Here is an 18,347-nt window from a genome sequence, read left to right as displayed (position 1 = left end):
GTTCTGAAATACGTGGCTAATGTTTTGAAAAGTGGCTGTCAGAAGTAATCAAATTCGTAGGATAGTGCTGTATTCAGTACATGGATGGTTTTGGTTCTCTGGTCATGAAGTTCTACAGGTTTAACTGGAGCACCCTAGGAAGACACCACCTGAAAGCTGCAACTTCGCTTTCATAAGTGCCTTAAGTTACAGAGCAGTATCTTAAATGCTGCTCTACAGAAGGCTGTGATTTTCTTGAATATTTAGTAACTGCCATACCTGCTACTAGTACTGTAAATTTCCCAGCTTTTAAGTGCCCTTCTTTGAATGGCCTGTAAGTGCCATACCAAGTGCCCACATTGAAGCTTGGGATGGGTTTTATAGGGTCTTAAATGTCCAGGTTCCAAGAGTTTGGATTTTGCTTCCCAAGTGCGCGATCACTTTTTCTCCTTGTAGTTTTGGACATCTCACAGCAGTGAGAATCTGGCCTTAGGTACCTTGGTTAGTAAGTGGCTTAACAGTTCTTGCATTAGGAATTTTGGTTTTCTTCATTCAGGTTTCTCTTGGAAGAAGCCTCAAGATGTTTGCCTGAGTGGCTGTGTACAGTGCTTTCAAGTGTCAGTAAAGGGTGTCATCCTGAACTCGAGTTCTCAGTGTTACGGGAAACAGCCTGTTTGGTTTAATTGCTTTTTTGATTTTGTATGGGATGTATAAGACACACTCATTCATTCTTTGTGACAGTGATCTGAGTTAAATTACTGTGCTTTCTTGGGAGAACATAGTTGTATAATGCTAATTTTGTTAGGTGTGATCTGTTCTACCCAGCTAACAAATGTTATGCTTTCGCTGTGCTATTAGATTGAGTTGATGGCTGTCTGCATTGTGTAAGCGGTAGAAAAAAAAGATAAAGGGGAGGGAACAACAAGGGCATCAGTGCATGAGAATCTCTTGAGTGTATGAGAGTTTGTTCTTTGGACATCTGAAGGTGTTTCTCCACTCAAACAGGCTGACTTTCAAGGGAAAAGATGAAACTCGAAATTGTCCCACCCTTTCTCAGTGGAGCTTCTGGTTCATTTTCAGAATATTCTGTTAAATTACTTGAGCAAAATGCCCTTCAAAAAGGAATGAAAGCAGTTCATGATACCTGAACTTGGTATCTTGAACTTGGTGAACAAGATACCACTCGGTTTCAGGCCATTTTTATATCAGCTTAGTGGCTTTTTGGTAGGCTTCCTTAACTTCAAAGTGTACATTTTATCTCACAAAACTAATGTTCACAAAGCATCGTTTGTGACCGTAAACCCAATTATTTTGTTCAGTGGAGCTGTTTGTAAGTACAAAAGGGGTCCATAAGATTTTTTTTTTTCATAAGACAAGACTTCTGGTTACTACCTGCTGTCAGTTTGTGTGGCCCCTTTGGAGATGCTAATAGGAAGAACTGAAATACACTCAGTATCTCACCTCAGATTGCAGATTTTACCGGGCAGTTGCCTGGGGATTTGTCATGTGCGCTTGCCAAGCAGAGTGAGCTAGGGATGAATGGGAAGTCAGCAAAATTAAGTAGACAGAGGCCTGTTAAATCTCTTGCATCCAAGTAAAGTGTCTGGTGGAGGGAAGCTTGTGTCAGGTGCTTCCCAGATGGAGAAACTTGTTAAATATCATAGCCTGTACATTGCTGTATAGTTTTCCTTCACTTTTCAAGCTTCTTCAGCCATACAGCTGTGTTACCAAAATATGGCAAGATGGACAGAACTGCTGGTACAAGCATTGCCCAAATGTCATAGGCCTGCAGCTTGTTTGCAGTTGATACCCTTTGTCACATCTGTCTCAAAGCAAAAATTGCTTATCAGGCTATGATGTTAGACTAAAATTGCTGTGTTAAGCAATACATAAGGTACTAGGTACTAGAAACACATTGTGATTATACAGCGTTGCTCTAAAAAAGAAAAACTTGGTTGCTCAAACTAATCTTTGAGCATTGAAAGCTGATCTCTTGCTACAAGTTGATCTTTTTGCACAGTCAGATATTAAGCCTATTAGAAAACAAAGAAGGTGGGGGAAGATGGTAATTTTGCAAGATTCATTTTTTCTGGACATTAAAAAAAAAAATATCCTGAAACCCACTTGGTTTTCATTTACAAAATAAAAAGCAAGCATAGGATCAGTCTTCCTAACAGATAGGTCCTCTGGCCCCTGTGAATGATGACATCTTTTTTTGCTAACATAATAAGGTGTAATGTATTAGTTTTAAAATTGCTTTAAAACCTGATACAAGGGCCATAAGCTTCCACTCCTTGTACTTTGTGCCAGCTTGTGACCTCTCCAGGTGTCCTTCCCTGCCAGTCTCTGTTTTGCAGCAGGGAGAACACTCCATTTTCTTGCACTTGTCCTGTGCTGGGTCATTAGGCTACTTGCAGTTAAGGAACGGCATCTCATGTTAAATCTGGATCTCTGGGGGCTGACCAGTGAGAATGGTCGCTTAAGGTTTTTTTGCTCCCTAACAGGCCATTAGAATAATCTCACACTAAGCTTCATTAAGGTTTCTGCCGCTAGGGTGTTGGTTGTTAAAGTCAAGAATTAATTATTAGACTACATTTACATCCCCTGAGCAGATAGACATGTGGTGTGAATTTACTTAATTGCTGTTTTCTTTTATTAGCCTGGAAAAGCTTCTCCCATTTTTAGTTTTGCATTTATTGCAGCAGCAAATTCAGAAGCGGTATAAGCCATGGGATTCTAGAACAGCTTTCTGGAATGAAGTAACGAGATAAAGGGATTTATTTAATAGTGTTTTACAAAAGGGAAAAAAGTTCAGCATGGATGTTTGTACTAGCCTGAGTGGTGTTCATTCTAGAATTCCTTTTGTGGAATTTTTCATTTTGTTAATCTTTACATATAAACAACTTGCCCAAACCCTAAAGCCAACGTTACTTCTTGTCCCTCTGTGTCACTAGCACACAAAGGATGTTGCTGTGTGTCAGTTTGGCCTTTGTTTGTTCGCAGGGGCACTTCTTGATGCTTGTGCTGGTGTTATGTGAACAAGGCCTCAGCTTGTAGGTGTCTCCTGCATCTGCGAGGCTACTGCACCCTGCAGGGGTCGGGCATGACGCAGAGTTAAAAGCTTCAGGCAGAGCCTTCACACTTGCACTGAAGTTCCCTGAGCTCTTCCCCTGCTGTAGCGCCCAAGGATGGGGTGCTTTGTATTAGTCTGGGATGTGAATCTTCCTTGTTGTCATCTTGGAGTACAGATGAACTCTGCTGTCAGGGAAACTGGGGAGGAAACTGCAGTTCCATCTGCAGTGGTAGCTGGGTGCTGCTTTCCGCTCTGTGCCCCGCCGCTGGTGCGAGCCTGCTGGTAGAGCGCTGAGGCGTGCGTGGGCTCTGCGGGGGAACTGAAGCAAGCTAAGTGGTAAGAGTAACTTCTCTTCTGCATGGCTGATAAATGCTTTTTAGGGCTGAAGATATCTATGACCTAGTTCTGCTTGGAAAGGATTCACATATGGAAAGGTCCTTTAATTGGAGCACAACTACCGTATGCCAGAGCACCCGCTCTACAAGCTGCATTTCTGGACGCTCTGTTCAAGCAGCTACTGCTTTTAAGTGAAAGAACTCAAAGATCCAGAATCTTCCTACAGTGGTGCAGCCCCAGGCACTGCTTTGGTGAACAAATGTAAGGGTTTTTTGTGGTGTTTTCTGGAGGACAGCCGATGTGTCACGTTTGATTAGAGCTTGCAGGTAATTTACCCTGGTTTAGGTGAGAACTGTATATGCTGCGGTGTCCCACAACCACGGCAGCTTGGGACCAGCGGATCTGGTAACAGCAGTCCCTCAGCGAATGCATTACAGAATCACAAAGCTAGTAACTGTCATGGTGCTGTCCCTGAACTCTTAATTAGCAAAACAGGAATCAGAGTGCTTTTTTTTCTTTATTCCCAGGGGTGGAGAGGTAAGGGAGAGGTTTTAGGGTTTCTTTCTACTGGCTAAATAGTTTCTGCAGATAAGAGAAGTCTAAAATGGTTAGCAATGAAACGCAGTTGGAAATTCTTCCGTATGTCCTGGCAGTGGCTCGGAGCCAGTCAATGAAGCTGAACAGAATGGAATTGCTGTTCAGAGCAGTTACTCAACTGCCTAACTCTCCCTGCCTCCCCCATCCCCTTTAGGTGGTAATGCTTGCCAATTTGAGAATTGTAAACCAGATAGCTTGTGATTAAATTGGCAGATTAGCCTAGGTGAAGCAGCTCAGCCATAAGACCCCTGTGACAAGTGGCTCAACCCGAAAGCCTAACAAGGAGGCCTGATAGTTTAATTCTTGTTTCAGCAGCGATGTCCTTCCTTACCCTCTGCTCTCCCCAGTGTTATCACTGACAAGTTCCTTGTCCCAAGAACTGGAATCCTTAACGACTAAATCCCTCCTCACAGCACCTTCATCTGTGTTCAGTATTTGCCCTGATTAGTATCTGGACTCTCAGTTTTACATGCCAGTGGGAACAATTCTGTTTCAATTCCTCATTTTCTCAAGGGACCTGCAATGTGTAATTCTACCATGGTGTGAATACCTGGCTGTCAGTCTGAACGTATTTGTGCGACAGTAGTGATGTGAAACCAGCATAAAACACTTGGCTGGCCAATATATTGCATGAAGTGGGAAGCTGCAGTGACTTCCACTGATGGAGACAAACTGTTCCACAACATGTCACATACGACTGTGTGAGGTGTGCCCCTCCCTAAGGACAGGCCTCTAGACATCAAGGAGTATGGTGCGTTTGGTATGTTTAATAATAAAAAAAAAAAAAAAAAAAAAAAAAGGAAAAAAAACCCCAGCACAGTATGGGAGGGGCAGTACCGTTTGCAGCTGTAAGACGGGGAGCTTACAGATCTCTGTCAGTTACTGGATATGTAATCTGGCACACTAATAAGACTCACAAGATGATCTCAGTGAGTCACTTGATTTGTTTGCTTGTAAGGGAATTATGCCCAAATCTGCAGTGATGGAACTAGGTCAGCCCCACAGGAGATCTGTTTGCTCTGACGCCAGGTGGAACCATGTGCCATTTGTCCTGATTACAGTGATTTTTCCCTCACTACTTCCTTCGAGACTCGGCTAACGTAAGAGGCAGATTTGCCAACGTGTCGGTTAGGGTGAATGCAGTAAAGAACGCTTCCAAATATTAAGTCTGATGTTTTGTTAGGTTACTCCCAAAGCTAAGCAAGCTCAATGGTAACAATTCCTTCTAAAGTCATCTCCGAGCCTGGGTTAAGTTGTGAAATAAATTATGAGGTTAACACGCTGCTGCTGGTGGAGGGGTCACTGACAAGGTTGTCTTAAAATAATCAGTTCAATGAACCGCTTCTAAAATAACTGGCCTGCATATTAATGATGTTCCTCTTTCTTATTAATTAGGCAGCACTAAAATACTGTGGTGAATAGTCTGTTATAAGGGAGAATTCACTTGTTACTTCAAGAAGGGTTTTTTTTTTTTCTGTTTCACTCAGCTTACGGCAGTCCTTGCCAGGCTTGAATGGGAACAGGAGGATACTGTTATTCCACATTGAGGTTTGCCACTTTTAATTTGCCTGGATGCTTTTCAAATTGCAATTACGTAGATATGATGAATGCTAAGTGATAGAATGAGACCACCTACCCATGGTAGGTTCCTGAGGCAGCCAGCTTTGATTGAGGGAAGTCATGTTGAGTTGCAGCGTGACGGTTACACGAGGGCAGAGCACACAGTGCTGAGAGCGTTCTGAATCTTTTGGCACATAGTGAATTGGGCACCTCCTTCGTTCTCGACCTCTGCCTTTTATTTCAGGTAATAGTCAGAATCACTCCTGTGTTTCAGTGAGGGGGGTGGGTTTATAGTAGTTGGGGGAGAAATTTAAGCCTCACTTCTGTTTCCTTGTGCTCTACTACATGAGTAACCTAAGGAAGGAAACCAGTAAACTTGAGAATGAGAAAAAAAAGATGACTGGAGATGCCAGAACACGTTAATAGGAAAATAACTGGAACAGCAACTGCTAAACTCGCTAGGTGTGTCCACATGCTGTGATGGATCCTCTCTGTCTGCTCATTCTAATTGTAGAGGAGGTGGAGGTGCTCAAGGCTCATAATAGTGCTCCAGGCAGAGTGAGAAACAATTTAATACAGCAAAGCATATAGTTCTGCTGAGCAAAGATTTAAAACAAAAAAGATTGCTTCTGTAGTATCTTCAGAGAACTGCTTTAGCAGAGCATTGTGTTTCTATAAATGGGATTCAGGGATGACTCTAAGCACGAGTGCAAGTACTGGGGAAAAAATAATCATGAATGCACTGTTGAGAGAAGAGAGGATGCTACTGTTGAACTTTCAATAGTTCAACTAGCCACAGGCACGTAAGCCACCTACGCTTCCGTGACAGTCTTGGCGAAAAAGCTTTTCTTGACAACATACATACCACAAACAACTGTTCTAAACTTGCACTAAAAATACATGCTGATAGCCAGAGCCCACTGTAGATGCTTTTTTAGAGAACTTCCACTGAGGGGTAAGTTACAGCTATATCACTTGTTTGAAAGTCATTTTGGACAGATTGCTGATATATTAGTAAACTTGTTCAACTTCATATTGAAAATCAGTCTGCATGAACAGGTCATTTAACTCATTGGAAATCATTTCTTTAGGTTTAGGAATGCATAAAAAAAGCCCGAACTGCACATTTAATTCTAAAATTCTAATCGCTGAAGACAGTGAGTCAACTTCCTTGATAAAAAGAATTATGCATGCCCTTTACTAGTGCAGATTAACTTTTTCAAATTTCCCACTAGAGAAGAAAAACTAAGATAATGGCTTACGTAAGCTCACACTGCATATGTAGCATTGCTGGTTTTATTACAGTTTGATAGCCTTGCCAAGGATCATTTGTCATCAGTTTGAAGAAAGCAGTTAAACCTGTCCACAACAGTGCAGAAGGAGACAGGTCTTCAGCTGATGAATAGCAGCTTTACTCTACCACATTCAACCCAGGTCAGACTATCTGCAGCCTTAGCCTGATTAAAGGCTCACCAAATTTATTTTGATACATCTCTTAACTCAGCTGATGATTTTTAAACAAACATAACCAGAACTTCAGGTAGGCAGAGGTCAAAAGCCCTTATGACTTGCATTTTCACATTTAGGAATCACAGGGAAATGATGAAATCTCACGTGAATTTGTGTACAAGGGTTCCATCACACTCTCAACCGCTCCACGCTGGCAAGTTTTTACTTTGTGCAAAGAGATTACAAAACTATTAAATAATCTTTAGAAAGGTAGTTTCAAAAGGCTTTATTGAATATTTCTGAATTTGTTACAGCATTGGTAAACTACATTTTGTATTAGCCTGCTTTATACTTTCAAACCAGTTTTGATATTATATTATAGGTACTCTGTACTACTATCTTACAGAACAAGTAGTTTAGTTTGTAAGCATACATACTGGTGTTTGAATGTGACGGTGACAGCCCTGAAGACAGGGTTGCTTTGTCATATGACAACACCACAGGCAAAGGAACGATCTCTTAAAATACAGTCATGCTGGTAAACCATATGGCTGGTCCAAAGGCTCCTCTCTTCTGCTATCTTGTCCAAAAAAAGCCAGATGCATCCCCATGCTTTCACACTCTGTTGTTCATCCCAAAATAGGCACTAATTTTAGGCTTGTAACAATTCTGGTGGTAATTACCAAATTTGTTCATTTATTATATGAGTGAGACAAATTCACTTTATATAGACTATCAGAACTTTGTGCAAATGATGTCTTAATACATAAATGAGAAATTAATTTGATATGGGGTTCTTAAGCCCAGCATTATTATTTTTTAAATTACTTTCTTAACTTCCTATATACTTTGTGTGTCTACCTTGTGCAATTAACTTTCCAGTTGCTTTATTTGTTAAATCCACGCTGGCAAATGCAATATTTCTTCCTTGCTTCAGAATCTGAGCTGTAATCAGTATCTCTTCTCCAATCTTAGCAGCAGAAGTGTATCTTCAATTAAGAACAAAATGAACAGGTAAGAGACTGTACAAAGCAAAAATCCAAGAATATTTTTGCATTTTTGATTATCATGAAGGGGATCAGCAGAAGTGAGTAATAAAGGCATATCTCTGCCTTCCTGCCTGCTTGCAAATCCCCCTTTCTTAAAGTCCTTGAGTTCCCCTAAGTACTGCAGTTGTAATTCAGCATAAAAATTCTCTGAGAAAATGGAGGGTAGAATGAAACCCATTGGTTTGGTTCTAAGGAAAAGTCCATTAGGTATCAAAGACCGCAGTTCAAAGTTCAGCTACAAGTCCTCTTCCAGCCACTGCTGGCTCACTGCAGCCTTTCTAAACTAGTCTGACTGGTTCAGCTGCAAAAGGTCTCTGTTTCAAAGGCTCCAGAACTGTGTGGAACCTAAGCACGGGTTAACTGCTTTCCATACCCCTGGTCAGAGAAGTCTTGGAAATCTGGGAGGCCTTCAAACTTCCCAGGTTTAACACTGTTTCCATTCATTTGATAACTCTTTGGTTTTATTTATGTAAGTAGGAGGGTGTGCTTTTAAAACACTCTCCAGGGAATAGGAAGAAATTCCCCCACAAAAAGCCTGGAAAGAATTAGGAGGAGCACGATCCAACCATGATCTGGGGTAAGGGGACATTGACATGCAGAATTACAGAGAAGAATGTATAATTGCTGGATATAAATCTTAGTGAGATAAATTTCATCAACCAGTCCATTTCTATACATGACACCATGTCAAAATTATGTAGTCATGCCTAAGGCTAAGGTAGCACAAGCCCCATTAGTTGACAGGGGCAGGGTTTCAGTCTTGTTTCATTCTCAGAGGCTGCTGCCAATTCTCTTCTGATAAAATAAGTTTCTCTGTTTCTGTTTGTTCTTTCCATTACTGAAACACTTTCTTGTGACAACTTTTTAAAAAGCTCCTTCCCCAAAAGGAAAAAGTTGTATTACAGCAATATTTGATGGGCTAAACAAAGCTACTAATATTGCTACACATAACATTTCCCAAAGATTATGCTACTCAATCATTTTGGATCACTTCCAGAGACAGCACTTTCTTAAGATTTTAGCCCTTATGCAATTGGGTAGGCATATTTGAATGTAAATAATTCAGATGCTGGCCTCTTGTTATACTACTGTAGGGAAAAAACATTAACATAGGAGAACTTCAGGTTTTCATTTCCAGTGACTTCCTAGTCATTACAGTGGTTGTATAAAGCTTAAATACATGCTCCAGTCCCACTGGCCCAGTGGAGAAATGAGAAGGTGCTGTGGGGGAAAGGAGGGAACCTGGTAGAGGTACAGATCACCCCACACAGGCTTTTAAAGCTGCTTTTATTTTTTATTTTTTTTTAGACAGTTTTGATGAAGGGTTACTTTTCCAAAATTTTTAATGCTCTGTTAGTTATTCCAAGTAGGATCACTTTAGTTCCAATCATTCATAACCTCTTCAGTAAAAGTAATGAATAATAATAGCATGATCAAAAAAGGTTTCAGAACAACATTTTTTTTTCTTTAAAGACACTGTGCTTTAAATTTGCATTGCAGGAAGTACTATTCTCAGTATAAAACTACCTTTAAATTACACATTTCAAGGTCAAGGGTATCTTCCTCCACTGAGAAATTCTGATTCCATCTGTAATTCATCCTCTATGTGAGCATACAACACCGCTAAACTGTTTCCTGTTTTAACATTTTATGGACTAATACCGAAAAGGGGTTTATAGAAAGCTGCTTACCCTAAAGCTTGGTGTTTGAGGACACACTCTAATACATCTTTGCAAGCAAAGACAAAAGTTGAACCAATTTTGTAAAGCTAAGATTTACCACATAACAACATCCCTTTACATTCTATGCATGAATGGGCACCATCCCTTAAACTCCTGTAACTAGTAAAAGTTTAAGGAAGTCCAACTCGAATTTTGCAACCAAATAGCAATATCCCCAAATACACCCACCCACCCCAATTTACAAAAACAAAACTTCTGAAACCAAACACCTTTTTAAAGTGAGTACTACAGCACAGAAATTATGTACAATGGAGTCAACACCATGTTAGGGGAAGAAAAGTTAGTATGTTCAGATGAACATGCTAGATGATACCTACGTGATGTTCATGTCCACACTGACCCCAGGCGCTGCTCTTTCCGTGTACAGCAACGCTGCTGTTGACACCACATCCACAAGTGTGGCTGTCAAACCTCCATGTAACGTACCACCTCTGTTTGTATGCTCCTCCTCTACTTTCATTTCACAAACAATTTTTCCAGGAGTTGCAGAAAGAAGTTTCATCTGTATAACCAAAAAAGGAATAAAAAGCTTACTGATGATAGTACCAACACCCAATACTGCCCTGAATCAAAATGAAAGTAAATCTTGTTTAATTCTGAGACAAATTAAAACATAGAAAATACAGTAAATCAACTGTCACATTAGGTATTTCCATAATTTTTGAGCAAAGATTGCCGCCTTAGAAAAATCTGTATTTCTAGTGCAGATAAATATTTAAACTGACAGATTAACAAAACTTCAACACTTGCTATGCTCTCAGGAACTGCTTAGGAGACAACATTCTTCTTCAGTTTTCCTTTTGCTTTAATCTGGGACTGAAAAGCCAGATTAGAGGGAACACAAAACTGCTCTATATGAGTGTACCATAGCCATGAATGCATATCTGTTAGCACACAAAATGGAAACAAGACTGACAGTAATTCATAATCATTATACTAGAGCAACCTCAGTTACAAATCAGTATTTTGAACTGAGCGCTAGAAACACTAATCAGATTGGCCTCCCTGCGCTGAAATTCATATTCCTGGGTATAAGTATGCAAGACTGTGTCACACTGTATTACAGCATCATGATTTGTGTATACACTTGTATTCCAACCCACAGGTGTTAAACAGAAAATGACAGTACATCCATGTTATCATGCTTCCCTCTGTACCTATCCAAAAAGCTGGATTTTTGAGACCAAGGCGTTACTGAAATTCAGTACTTTAAAATCTTTTTTCAAGTTTCTTCAGTTAGTAACACTGTATTAAAAATCTGAAAGGAGATGCAAAACTGGGGCAAGTTCAGTGAATATATTTACACATACAACTAAGACTTTAAAGTACCTTAAGACTGTCACAAGTAAAATGTGGACTTAATATTTATTATAATTCCTACTAATTTACTAATTCTTTTACAATTTTTTAACTTACATGTTTCCATACCGTATCAGCTGAGTTGACTTAAATATTTTTAATCTTAAAAGGAATTGATTGAAATGTCTCCAGTCTCACTATTCCTTAATTATTCTGCAGTGTAAGAGCTCAGTTTCAGCTAATGCCCCTTTCTGATAGGCCAAAGTTTATCCAAGCTTTGCAGAGTAACGATCCTAAGGTAAATGACAATGTAGTACACAGTCCATCTATGAATAGAAAAAGCTGGAATTAAGCAGAGGGGAAATCACTGAGGCAGTGTCCTAATACAGAAATAGCAACGTGACCAATGAAAATCCCGAGTCTCAAAGCAGGCGTGCTGCACTGTGCTGCACTGACTGGAGGCCTAAGTTTCTGACAGAATTTCTAACGAGGACTTTACTGATGCTTGACACTGGGAGCAGATGGCTTCCACTACAGTCAGGGAGTTTTCCAATCCACCAGCAAGGCAAGGAAAGCATCTGGCTTCATTTGTCATTGATCTGGCACTAGCTGCATGCTCTCCTTGACGAAAATAGTTCGGTATTTGAACACTTCCAGGGCTTACACAGCTAGAGTTGCTAGTTTGTCCTTCCACAGCCCTCCTGTGCTTGTCCTCCCACACGTCTGTCTCACTGAGCATACCGTATGCTGCTTCAGCTTCCAGCCACTACTGCGATGCACTACTTTGGAGACAGGGCTTTAAAACCCACAGTCATTTAAAGCCCTATATAGATAACACATTGAAATTAAACCTGCAACAAAGTCTGATGCTGAGCTGAAAAGTTTCAAACTAAAATCCGTCTTTTCCAGAACAGGAAAAATCTCGAGTTGTACTCAGTTACGGTAAGAAAGGCTTCAGGCATCTCCCAGAAAGACAGCAGATACTTCAAATTCAAACAAAATAATAACAATAAAAGTACAGTTATGTTCATAACATCATAATTCTAGAAGGAGACTGCAGAAAAAGTCTGAAAAGTATTCCAGAGCAAGGTAGGAAGCTTCCAGCCACTTACCCTTATGAGCTGAAGTACTACATTTGGTAGGATTATAGGGCAAAGGAGAGTGAAGTTACCACAGTGAAGAGGTGACAAAGAAGAACTAGCTGGACTCTGTAAATGAAGGAGCTTCTCAAAGCTTTATAACTTAACTTTTATATACAAGACCAACAGATCTTGGTGAGACAAGACAGTTACTTTGCAAATAGATACTTTCTATTAAATGTATCGGATCACGGAGCTGTCAACAAAAACACTGCTTCCAGTATCACATCCTTTACAATGCAAACCAATTTTTTTATGTGGTTGCTTTTCTTAGATGTATGTACTGCATCACTCCATGTCACAATTACATAAACAGACAGAAACTACACAGAGAATTTTAGCATTGCAAAATTTAATGAGAATACAGAAACTGCTTCACAGGACCATCCTACACAGCAGCTACACTACTGCACACTACAGAATTTATAACAAAGTAATGTCATTTCAACTGTTTTGATCATAACATATGTCACAGCACTATCAAAACTATCAAGCTGCAACAAGGCTTTTATAAACTTTCCCATACCAGGTTAACTTCAAGAAGTAGTTTTAGTGCCTTGCCCTGGCACAGCCACCAACCCCCCACAAGGTTTCAACAGTTCATCTACTGTCCGTGCTGTTTCTTCAGCCTCTTCAGGCCAGTCCACACTGCTTCTTGCCTCTGCTGCGTCCAGATTCTTTCTGCTCCAGGCTCCTCTTCCAGCCAGCCTTTCCTCATCCAGGCACCCTTCTTCTCTCAGGGTGTTCTCTCTCCTCCCTCTGCTTCTTCCAAGTCTCTCTTCATACAGTGCCCTCCTCTTCCATACCCCTTAGAGCCATTTAACTACTTAGCAGGAACCAGCCACAGCTGCACATTATCCACATCAGCCAACCCACTGCCCCTGAAGCAAGCCCACAGCTGTATATCATTAATGTTAATTAACCTGCCTTCATTCCTCTACAATTCCTCTTATTTTCTTAAGATTTCATACCTTATGTATTTAACAATCATCACAACTTCTTTGAAAATAAACTTCTCATACAGTCCAGACAATCTGTCCCTGAATTCATACACATATTCCTTCTTCACTTTTATCTTGGGCTTTTTAGCTTCTGGGGGCTGATCACCTTTCTTCTCATCTGCTTTCTTGACGTCTGGGATTTTGTTTTCTTCAGAGGGAGGTTCTAATGAGCTTATAGTACCTTGCCCTTTCACCTCTTGGGTCACACCGGACAGTAACCTGAATGAGTTTGCAGCAGCAGATCTAGAATACAGCGTTATCACATCATTCTGTGTCCTGAAAAGCTCCTTAACATCCTTGTGGTCACCCATTTCTTCTATGAGCGGAAACACTTTCAACAAGCACATGAACACCAGGAAGAACACCGGCAGGCTGAGCAGCAGCAGCAGCAGCAGCGGGAGCCGGCTGTGGCACCGCAGTGCTCCGGCGCCTGCCCTCGGCACAGCCATCAGCGCTGCCTGGCCGGAGCCACCGCTGCGGGCTGCTGCCACGTCTGGCCGTGCACTCTGCCGCTACTGCCCATCACCCTCAGCCTCTTAACTCCACGGCAGTCAGGCTTCCTTCTCTTTGATCCCCGACATGAAGAAATAGTGCGAAATAGGGACAATAAACATCGATTGTGATTGTATGTGTCTGCTCAAGGAGTGTAGGTGTGGTGATTGGTCACATAACCATATAGTTTTAAGGAAATAACTAATGAAAGAAAGAGTCTGTTCTTCTTCCTCTAACAAAAGGGGCTATTTATAAAAAGGATGAGAAACATTCCAGTGTTATCTAGAGGGAGCACTAAATCTCCTTGCTAAAGAAAACTAGATGGCCGACAAGGACATGAATTAGCTGCAAACTTGCAAGACCACCACATTCCAGGCAAAGGACTGATAAGCTAATTAACATACGAAGCGAGAGTAGGCGGGGTTAGAAAACTAATATGTATAGGTGTTAATTGAATATTCATTGTATAAATATAAGACAGTTACTTTAGACATGCACGTTAGGCGGAAGGATCCCCCGTGCATCCAGCGCTGCCAATAAAGGATCCTCAGTCACTAAGAAATTTTGACTTCGTTCTTTAAATCATCGCAACGGCTCACCTCTACTGGTGTCTGATCCGGATCCCTAGGCTCTCCTCACCTATCTCAACGTGATCTGGATCGCTGGCTATCCCCACCTGCCTCCGCTATATTTAAATCAATCTGGCGACCCAGATGGGACACCCCTCTGCCAGGCTGCAGGGCCCACTGGGAATAGGACTCCCTAGGGTACCCCCGGGAATTCCCAGAGGGACTCCTTGACTCTACAGAACCCCATCACTGTAAGTGACAGTATTCTTTATTTTGGTTTGTTTGTTTGGTAGACCGGTCATTTGGAACCGCCCGTAAGTCAGAAGACAAAAGTTAACTTCTGCAGGGTGGTGTATAGTTTTGTGGCTAGCACCTTAAGTATACGTTTGGTTTTGTTGGCATTCAGCTGCTGTTTGGAGCCTGGCAAGTTCGCCTATAGGGCTCGTTTGGCATGGTCTTGCTTATTACGGTTTTCTGACTTATTGGGTGTGGAAATTTGACTCTGATTATCGTTATTGTGATTTTGGCTATATTCTTGGCAATCTTGCTTATTAAGGTTTCCTGACCTATTGGATGTGAAATTTGACTCTGATTATCGTTATTGTGATTTTGGCTGTATTCTTGGTAATAATAGTGGGTTCTTGGTGGTGCTGTAGAAAGGTACCTGCATGTTGCATTTTGTAAGTGTTAAGTGTATTCTGTTAGTGTGAAGTGGGAAAATGGGAGGAAAACAAAGTGGTGGGATTTTAAAAGAAAAGCCCTTTAGGATGTGTTTTGAGTCATTGGAAGGATATTGGAGGATCCGCTGGTGGAAATGTGAATAGAAAAACATTGATAAAATATTGTAATCAATGGTGGCCGCTTTATAAGCTGGAATGTGGAGAAAAGTGGCCTTTTAATTAATAATTACAAGGTTATTAATAATTGTTATACTCATTTATGCTGGAAATGTGAGAACATTTCTGTATTCAGTATATTACAAATGTTGGTATGTGGTTATTGTCTTGAACATCCGAGGGGTGAATGTGAACCTCTGTATGTTTTAAAGTGTATATGGTGTAAAGAATTATTATATGTATGGTGGCGACAAGAAATTGAATGCCCTGACTGTAAGGTTTGGACGCCTTGGGATAAGAGAGAGAGCTGTAAGTGAAATTAGAGTCTCTGTGGCTGGGATAGCGATTGAGATAATAGTAAGAAAGGTCACTGGAAGGAAATGGGGGGGCAGCTGGGGGAAGCGTGAATAAGAGAACTTTGGCTAAGTACTGCAATCAGTGGTGGCCCCTGTATAAGTTAGGGGACAGAGAAAATGGCCCTTAAACGGCACACTGAATTATAACGTTTTGCTAAAATTAATGTTATTTTTAAGGCGAGAGGAAAAATGGGATGAAGTAATGTATGCTGGTATGTTTTTCACTCTGAGGAATCACCCAGAGTGGCAAAAGAGTGTGGTATTAACCTAGCTCCACAAGATCCCTTAATATTAGCAATGGAAAAGGATCAGAGGGGAGGTTGTGGTTCCTTCTATGGAGTAACCAGAATTAAACACGTTGTAAGATAAAACTTGTACTAATGTATGTAAGACCTGAAGCGGGGCGGGGGGTGTGGAGAATCAAAGACCCTGTGAAAGTGTTAGAAGTATTGGGGTGAGTTTGTACAAACCCCCGTACCCCCTCGAAGGTGCGGCTGAGTCCTGCTGGACGCATGGCAGGGTGTTTGCTGTTTCCCTGCAAAGGAGTGATATGATACGTAAGAACACAGACTTAAAGCAGCAAGGAGCAGATTTGCATTCAGGGTAAGAAAGAGTTAAAGCAGAAGTGCTGTTGCAGAGGCAGGCTTGTGTAACCTGCAGAGCAGGAAGAGCATCTCCTGTCCCAGTCCTTCTCTCCTGCTCCAATCCTTCTGCTGGTGAGGAGGAGGGGGTTGCTGTTGCTGACAATGGAGCAGAAGGACCTGACAATGTCACCCCAAGTGCTGCAGCATTTGCAGTACAACAGGACCCGTAACGGCCCCTTTAGGGCAGGCGATGGGTTTGAGGAGAATAAAGGTGAATCTTTGATGGGGAAATTTAGATGTTTGAAAGTTGGTTGTGAATAGGACTGGATAAAGGTTCGAGTGGATTTTTACTAGGTAATTGTGATGTAGAAAAGTTGATAGAAGGAATAGGGGACGTGTACAGAAGCTAAGAGAAGAGCTGTGTCGTGCTAAACCGGTAGAGGAGATGAAGCAGAGACAGAGGAAGAATATCAGGCAGAAGTGAATGAGCATATTGTAGGGAAAGTGGGCACTGGAAGCGAGATTGCCCTAAGCTAAAGAACCAGCAAGGGGTTCTGGTGAACTAGGGACTAGGAAAAACGAGGTGGAATTTTTAGTGATTACAAACCCAACTTATTTGGTGTTAAACTTCAGTGAAAAGAATTTGTTACAGTTGTGGGAGCTGCTGGCCACCAGGAAAACATCCCCAAACCTTTAAGAAAACAAGAATGCCAAGTTCACCAAAATCTTTGTTGGGATGAGATTTATTAGAACATCTAGACGTTTAAAGAAGGAGAAATGAACCTAACAGTTGAAAATGATCAATTAATTGAAATCTTGAGCTTACCTTTAATTCAACAAAAAGGTGGAAAAGAGGACCTCCCTGAAGTAAAAGAAATTTTAACCTGGTGTATCTGGAAATAAATTCCGGGAAAGGTGAAAAATGCTTTACCTGTTACAGTAAAAATGATAAGGGGGAGGCTTGCCTAGTTCAGATAAAACAATATCCCTTGGTCAGCAAGGCTGTGGGGAATATTGGCAGAAAAACTGAAATAAAATACACTTTGTAGTAGTTCTACTAATGTAAATCTGTGTGTTTTACCATGACAGTGACTTGTTATGGGATGTGCAGATGAAACTCTGCATTGACAACAAAGTACAAGGAATAAGGTTGGTCAAGTACCTCCTACCACAATCAAGGGCAAGACTGGGTTGGCCTCTGTTTGCCACCAAGAAAGATCTTGAGCTCCGCTGCTGGCTGCAACCCAGTAGGTGCTGAGTGGTGAGAACATACGCCATGCTAGACCTTGATGTGAGGAATGGCCCCCTCCGTTATAAGAGGGTCATCCAGGAAGGAAGAACATAAGATGGCCCATTGAGGCACTGATTTGGAAACTGGAAACTGCCTGGCCGACCATGAGGCCATACAAGTAGCAGAGGAGGTAGGAAAGGAGGAATTATCCTTAATACCAGATGGTAAAATCCAAACTGTAAGTACAGATCAGGAGCCAAACTATTCTAAAGAAAACTTAAAGGTAATTCAGGACATGAATGATGAGATAAGTGGACTTATTTGAGGGATGGTCATATAGTGGTACCATCCCATTTAATATGGACCACAGCCCTAACAGAACAAAATAAGACGCATTGGGGAGCTGATAATTTATATAAAAGTCTAAATCAGAAATTGGTAGGGTGAAACTTGTATACTGTAATAAAACAGGTGACTCAGCAATGCAAAATGTGTTTGAAAATTAGCCAGGGCAACAGTGGCAAGTTGATTTTTCTGAACTCCCAAGAAAAGGGGGGTACCGATATTTATTAAATGAATGGACACCCCAACGTATCATACAGTATTATGGACCTGCAACTTGGAATCCTAATGAACTCATTAGTGGTGCTCGAGAACCAATCTACTATCTGAATCGTATCATTCGTCTACAGGCTGTCTTGGAAATTATTACTAATCAAATAGCTAAAGCTCTTGACTTATTGACAGACCAAGCAACTCATATACGAAATGCAATTTATCAACACAGGATGGTTCTCGATTACCTGCTAGCCGAAGGAGGAGGTGTTTGTGGTAAAGTAAATGTTTCCAGTTGTTGTTTGAAAATTGATGACAATGGTGAGGTAGTTAAACAAATCACATCAGAGATAGGGAAGTTAGCCCATGTTCCCATCCAAACTTGGAAAGACTGGAACATTGACTTGTTTTTCTGGCTTCCCGGGAGCCCCTGGGTAAAACGAATCCTATTTTATTTGTTATGTGGATTAGCCACCTTATTGTTTTTGCCATGTGCTGTT

General features: G+C 41.2%; 1 protein-coding gene across 1 annotated transcript in view; it reads right to left on the bottom strand.

Moving 5' to 3' along the window:
- Nucleotides 1-7,265: 7,265 nt before the first annotated feature.
- ACOT13 (acyl-CoA thioesterase 13) overlaps nt 7,266-18,347 on the bottom strand; it is a 23,536-nt gene continuing 12,454 nt past the window's right edge. The window contains exons 2-3 of the mRNA XM_080378559.1: nt 10,103-10,287; nt 7,266-7,983 (exon numbers count right to left, since the gene is read on the bottom strand). Of these exons, the coding sequence (XP_080234685.1) occupies nt 7,827-7,983; nt 10,103-10,287 (342 nt within the window). The 3' untranslated portion in view covers nt 7,266-7,826. The remainder of the gene's footprint in view (nt 7,984-10,102; nt 10,288-18,347) is intronic.

This window comes from Falco punctatus, assembly GCF_963210335.1.
Source record: "Falco punctatus genome assembly, chromosome: 3".
Taxonomy (NCBI): Eukaryota; Metazoa; Chordata; class Aves; order Falconiformes; family Falconidae; genus Falco; species Falco punctatus.
This window is presented reverse-complemented; position numbering and strand designations above follow the sequence as displayed.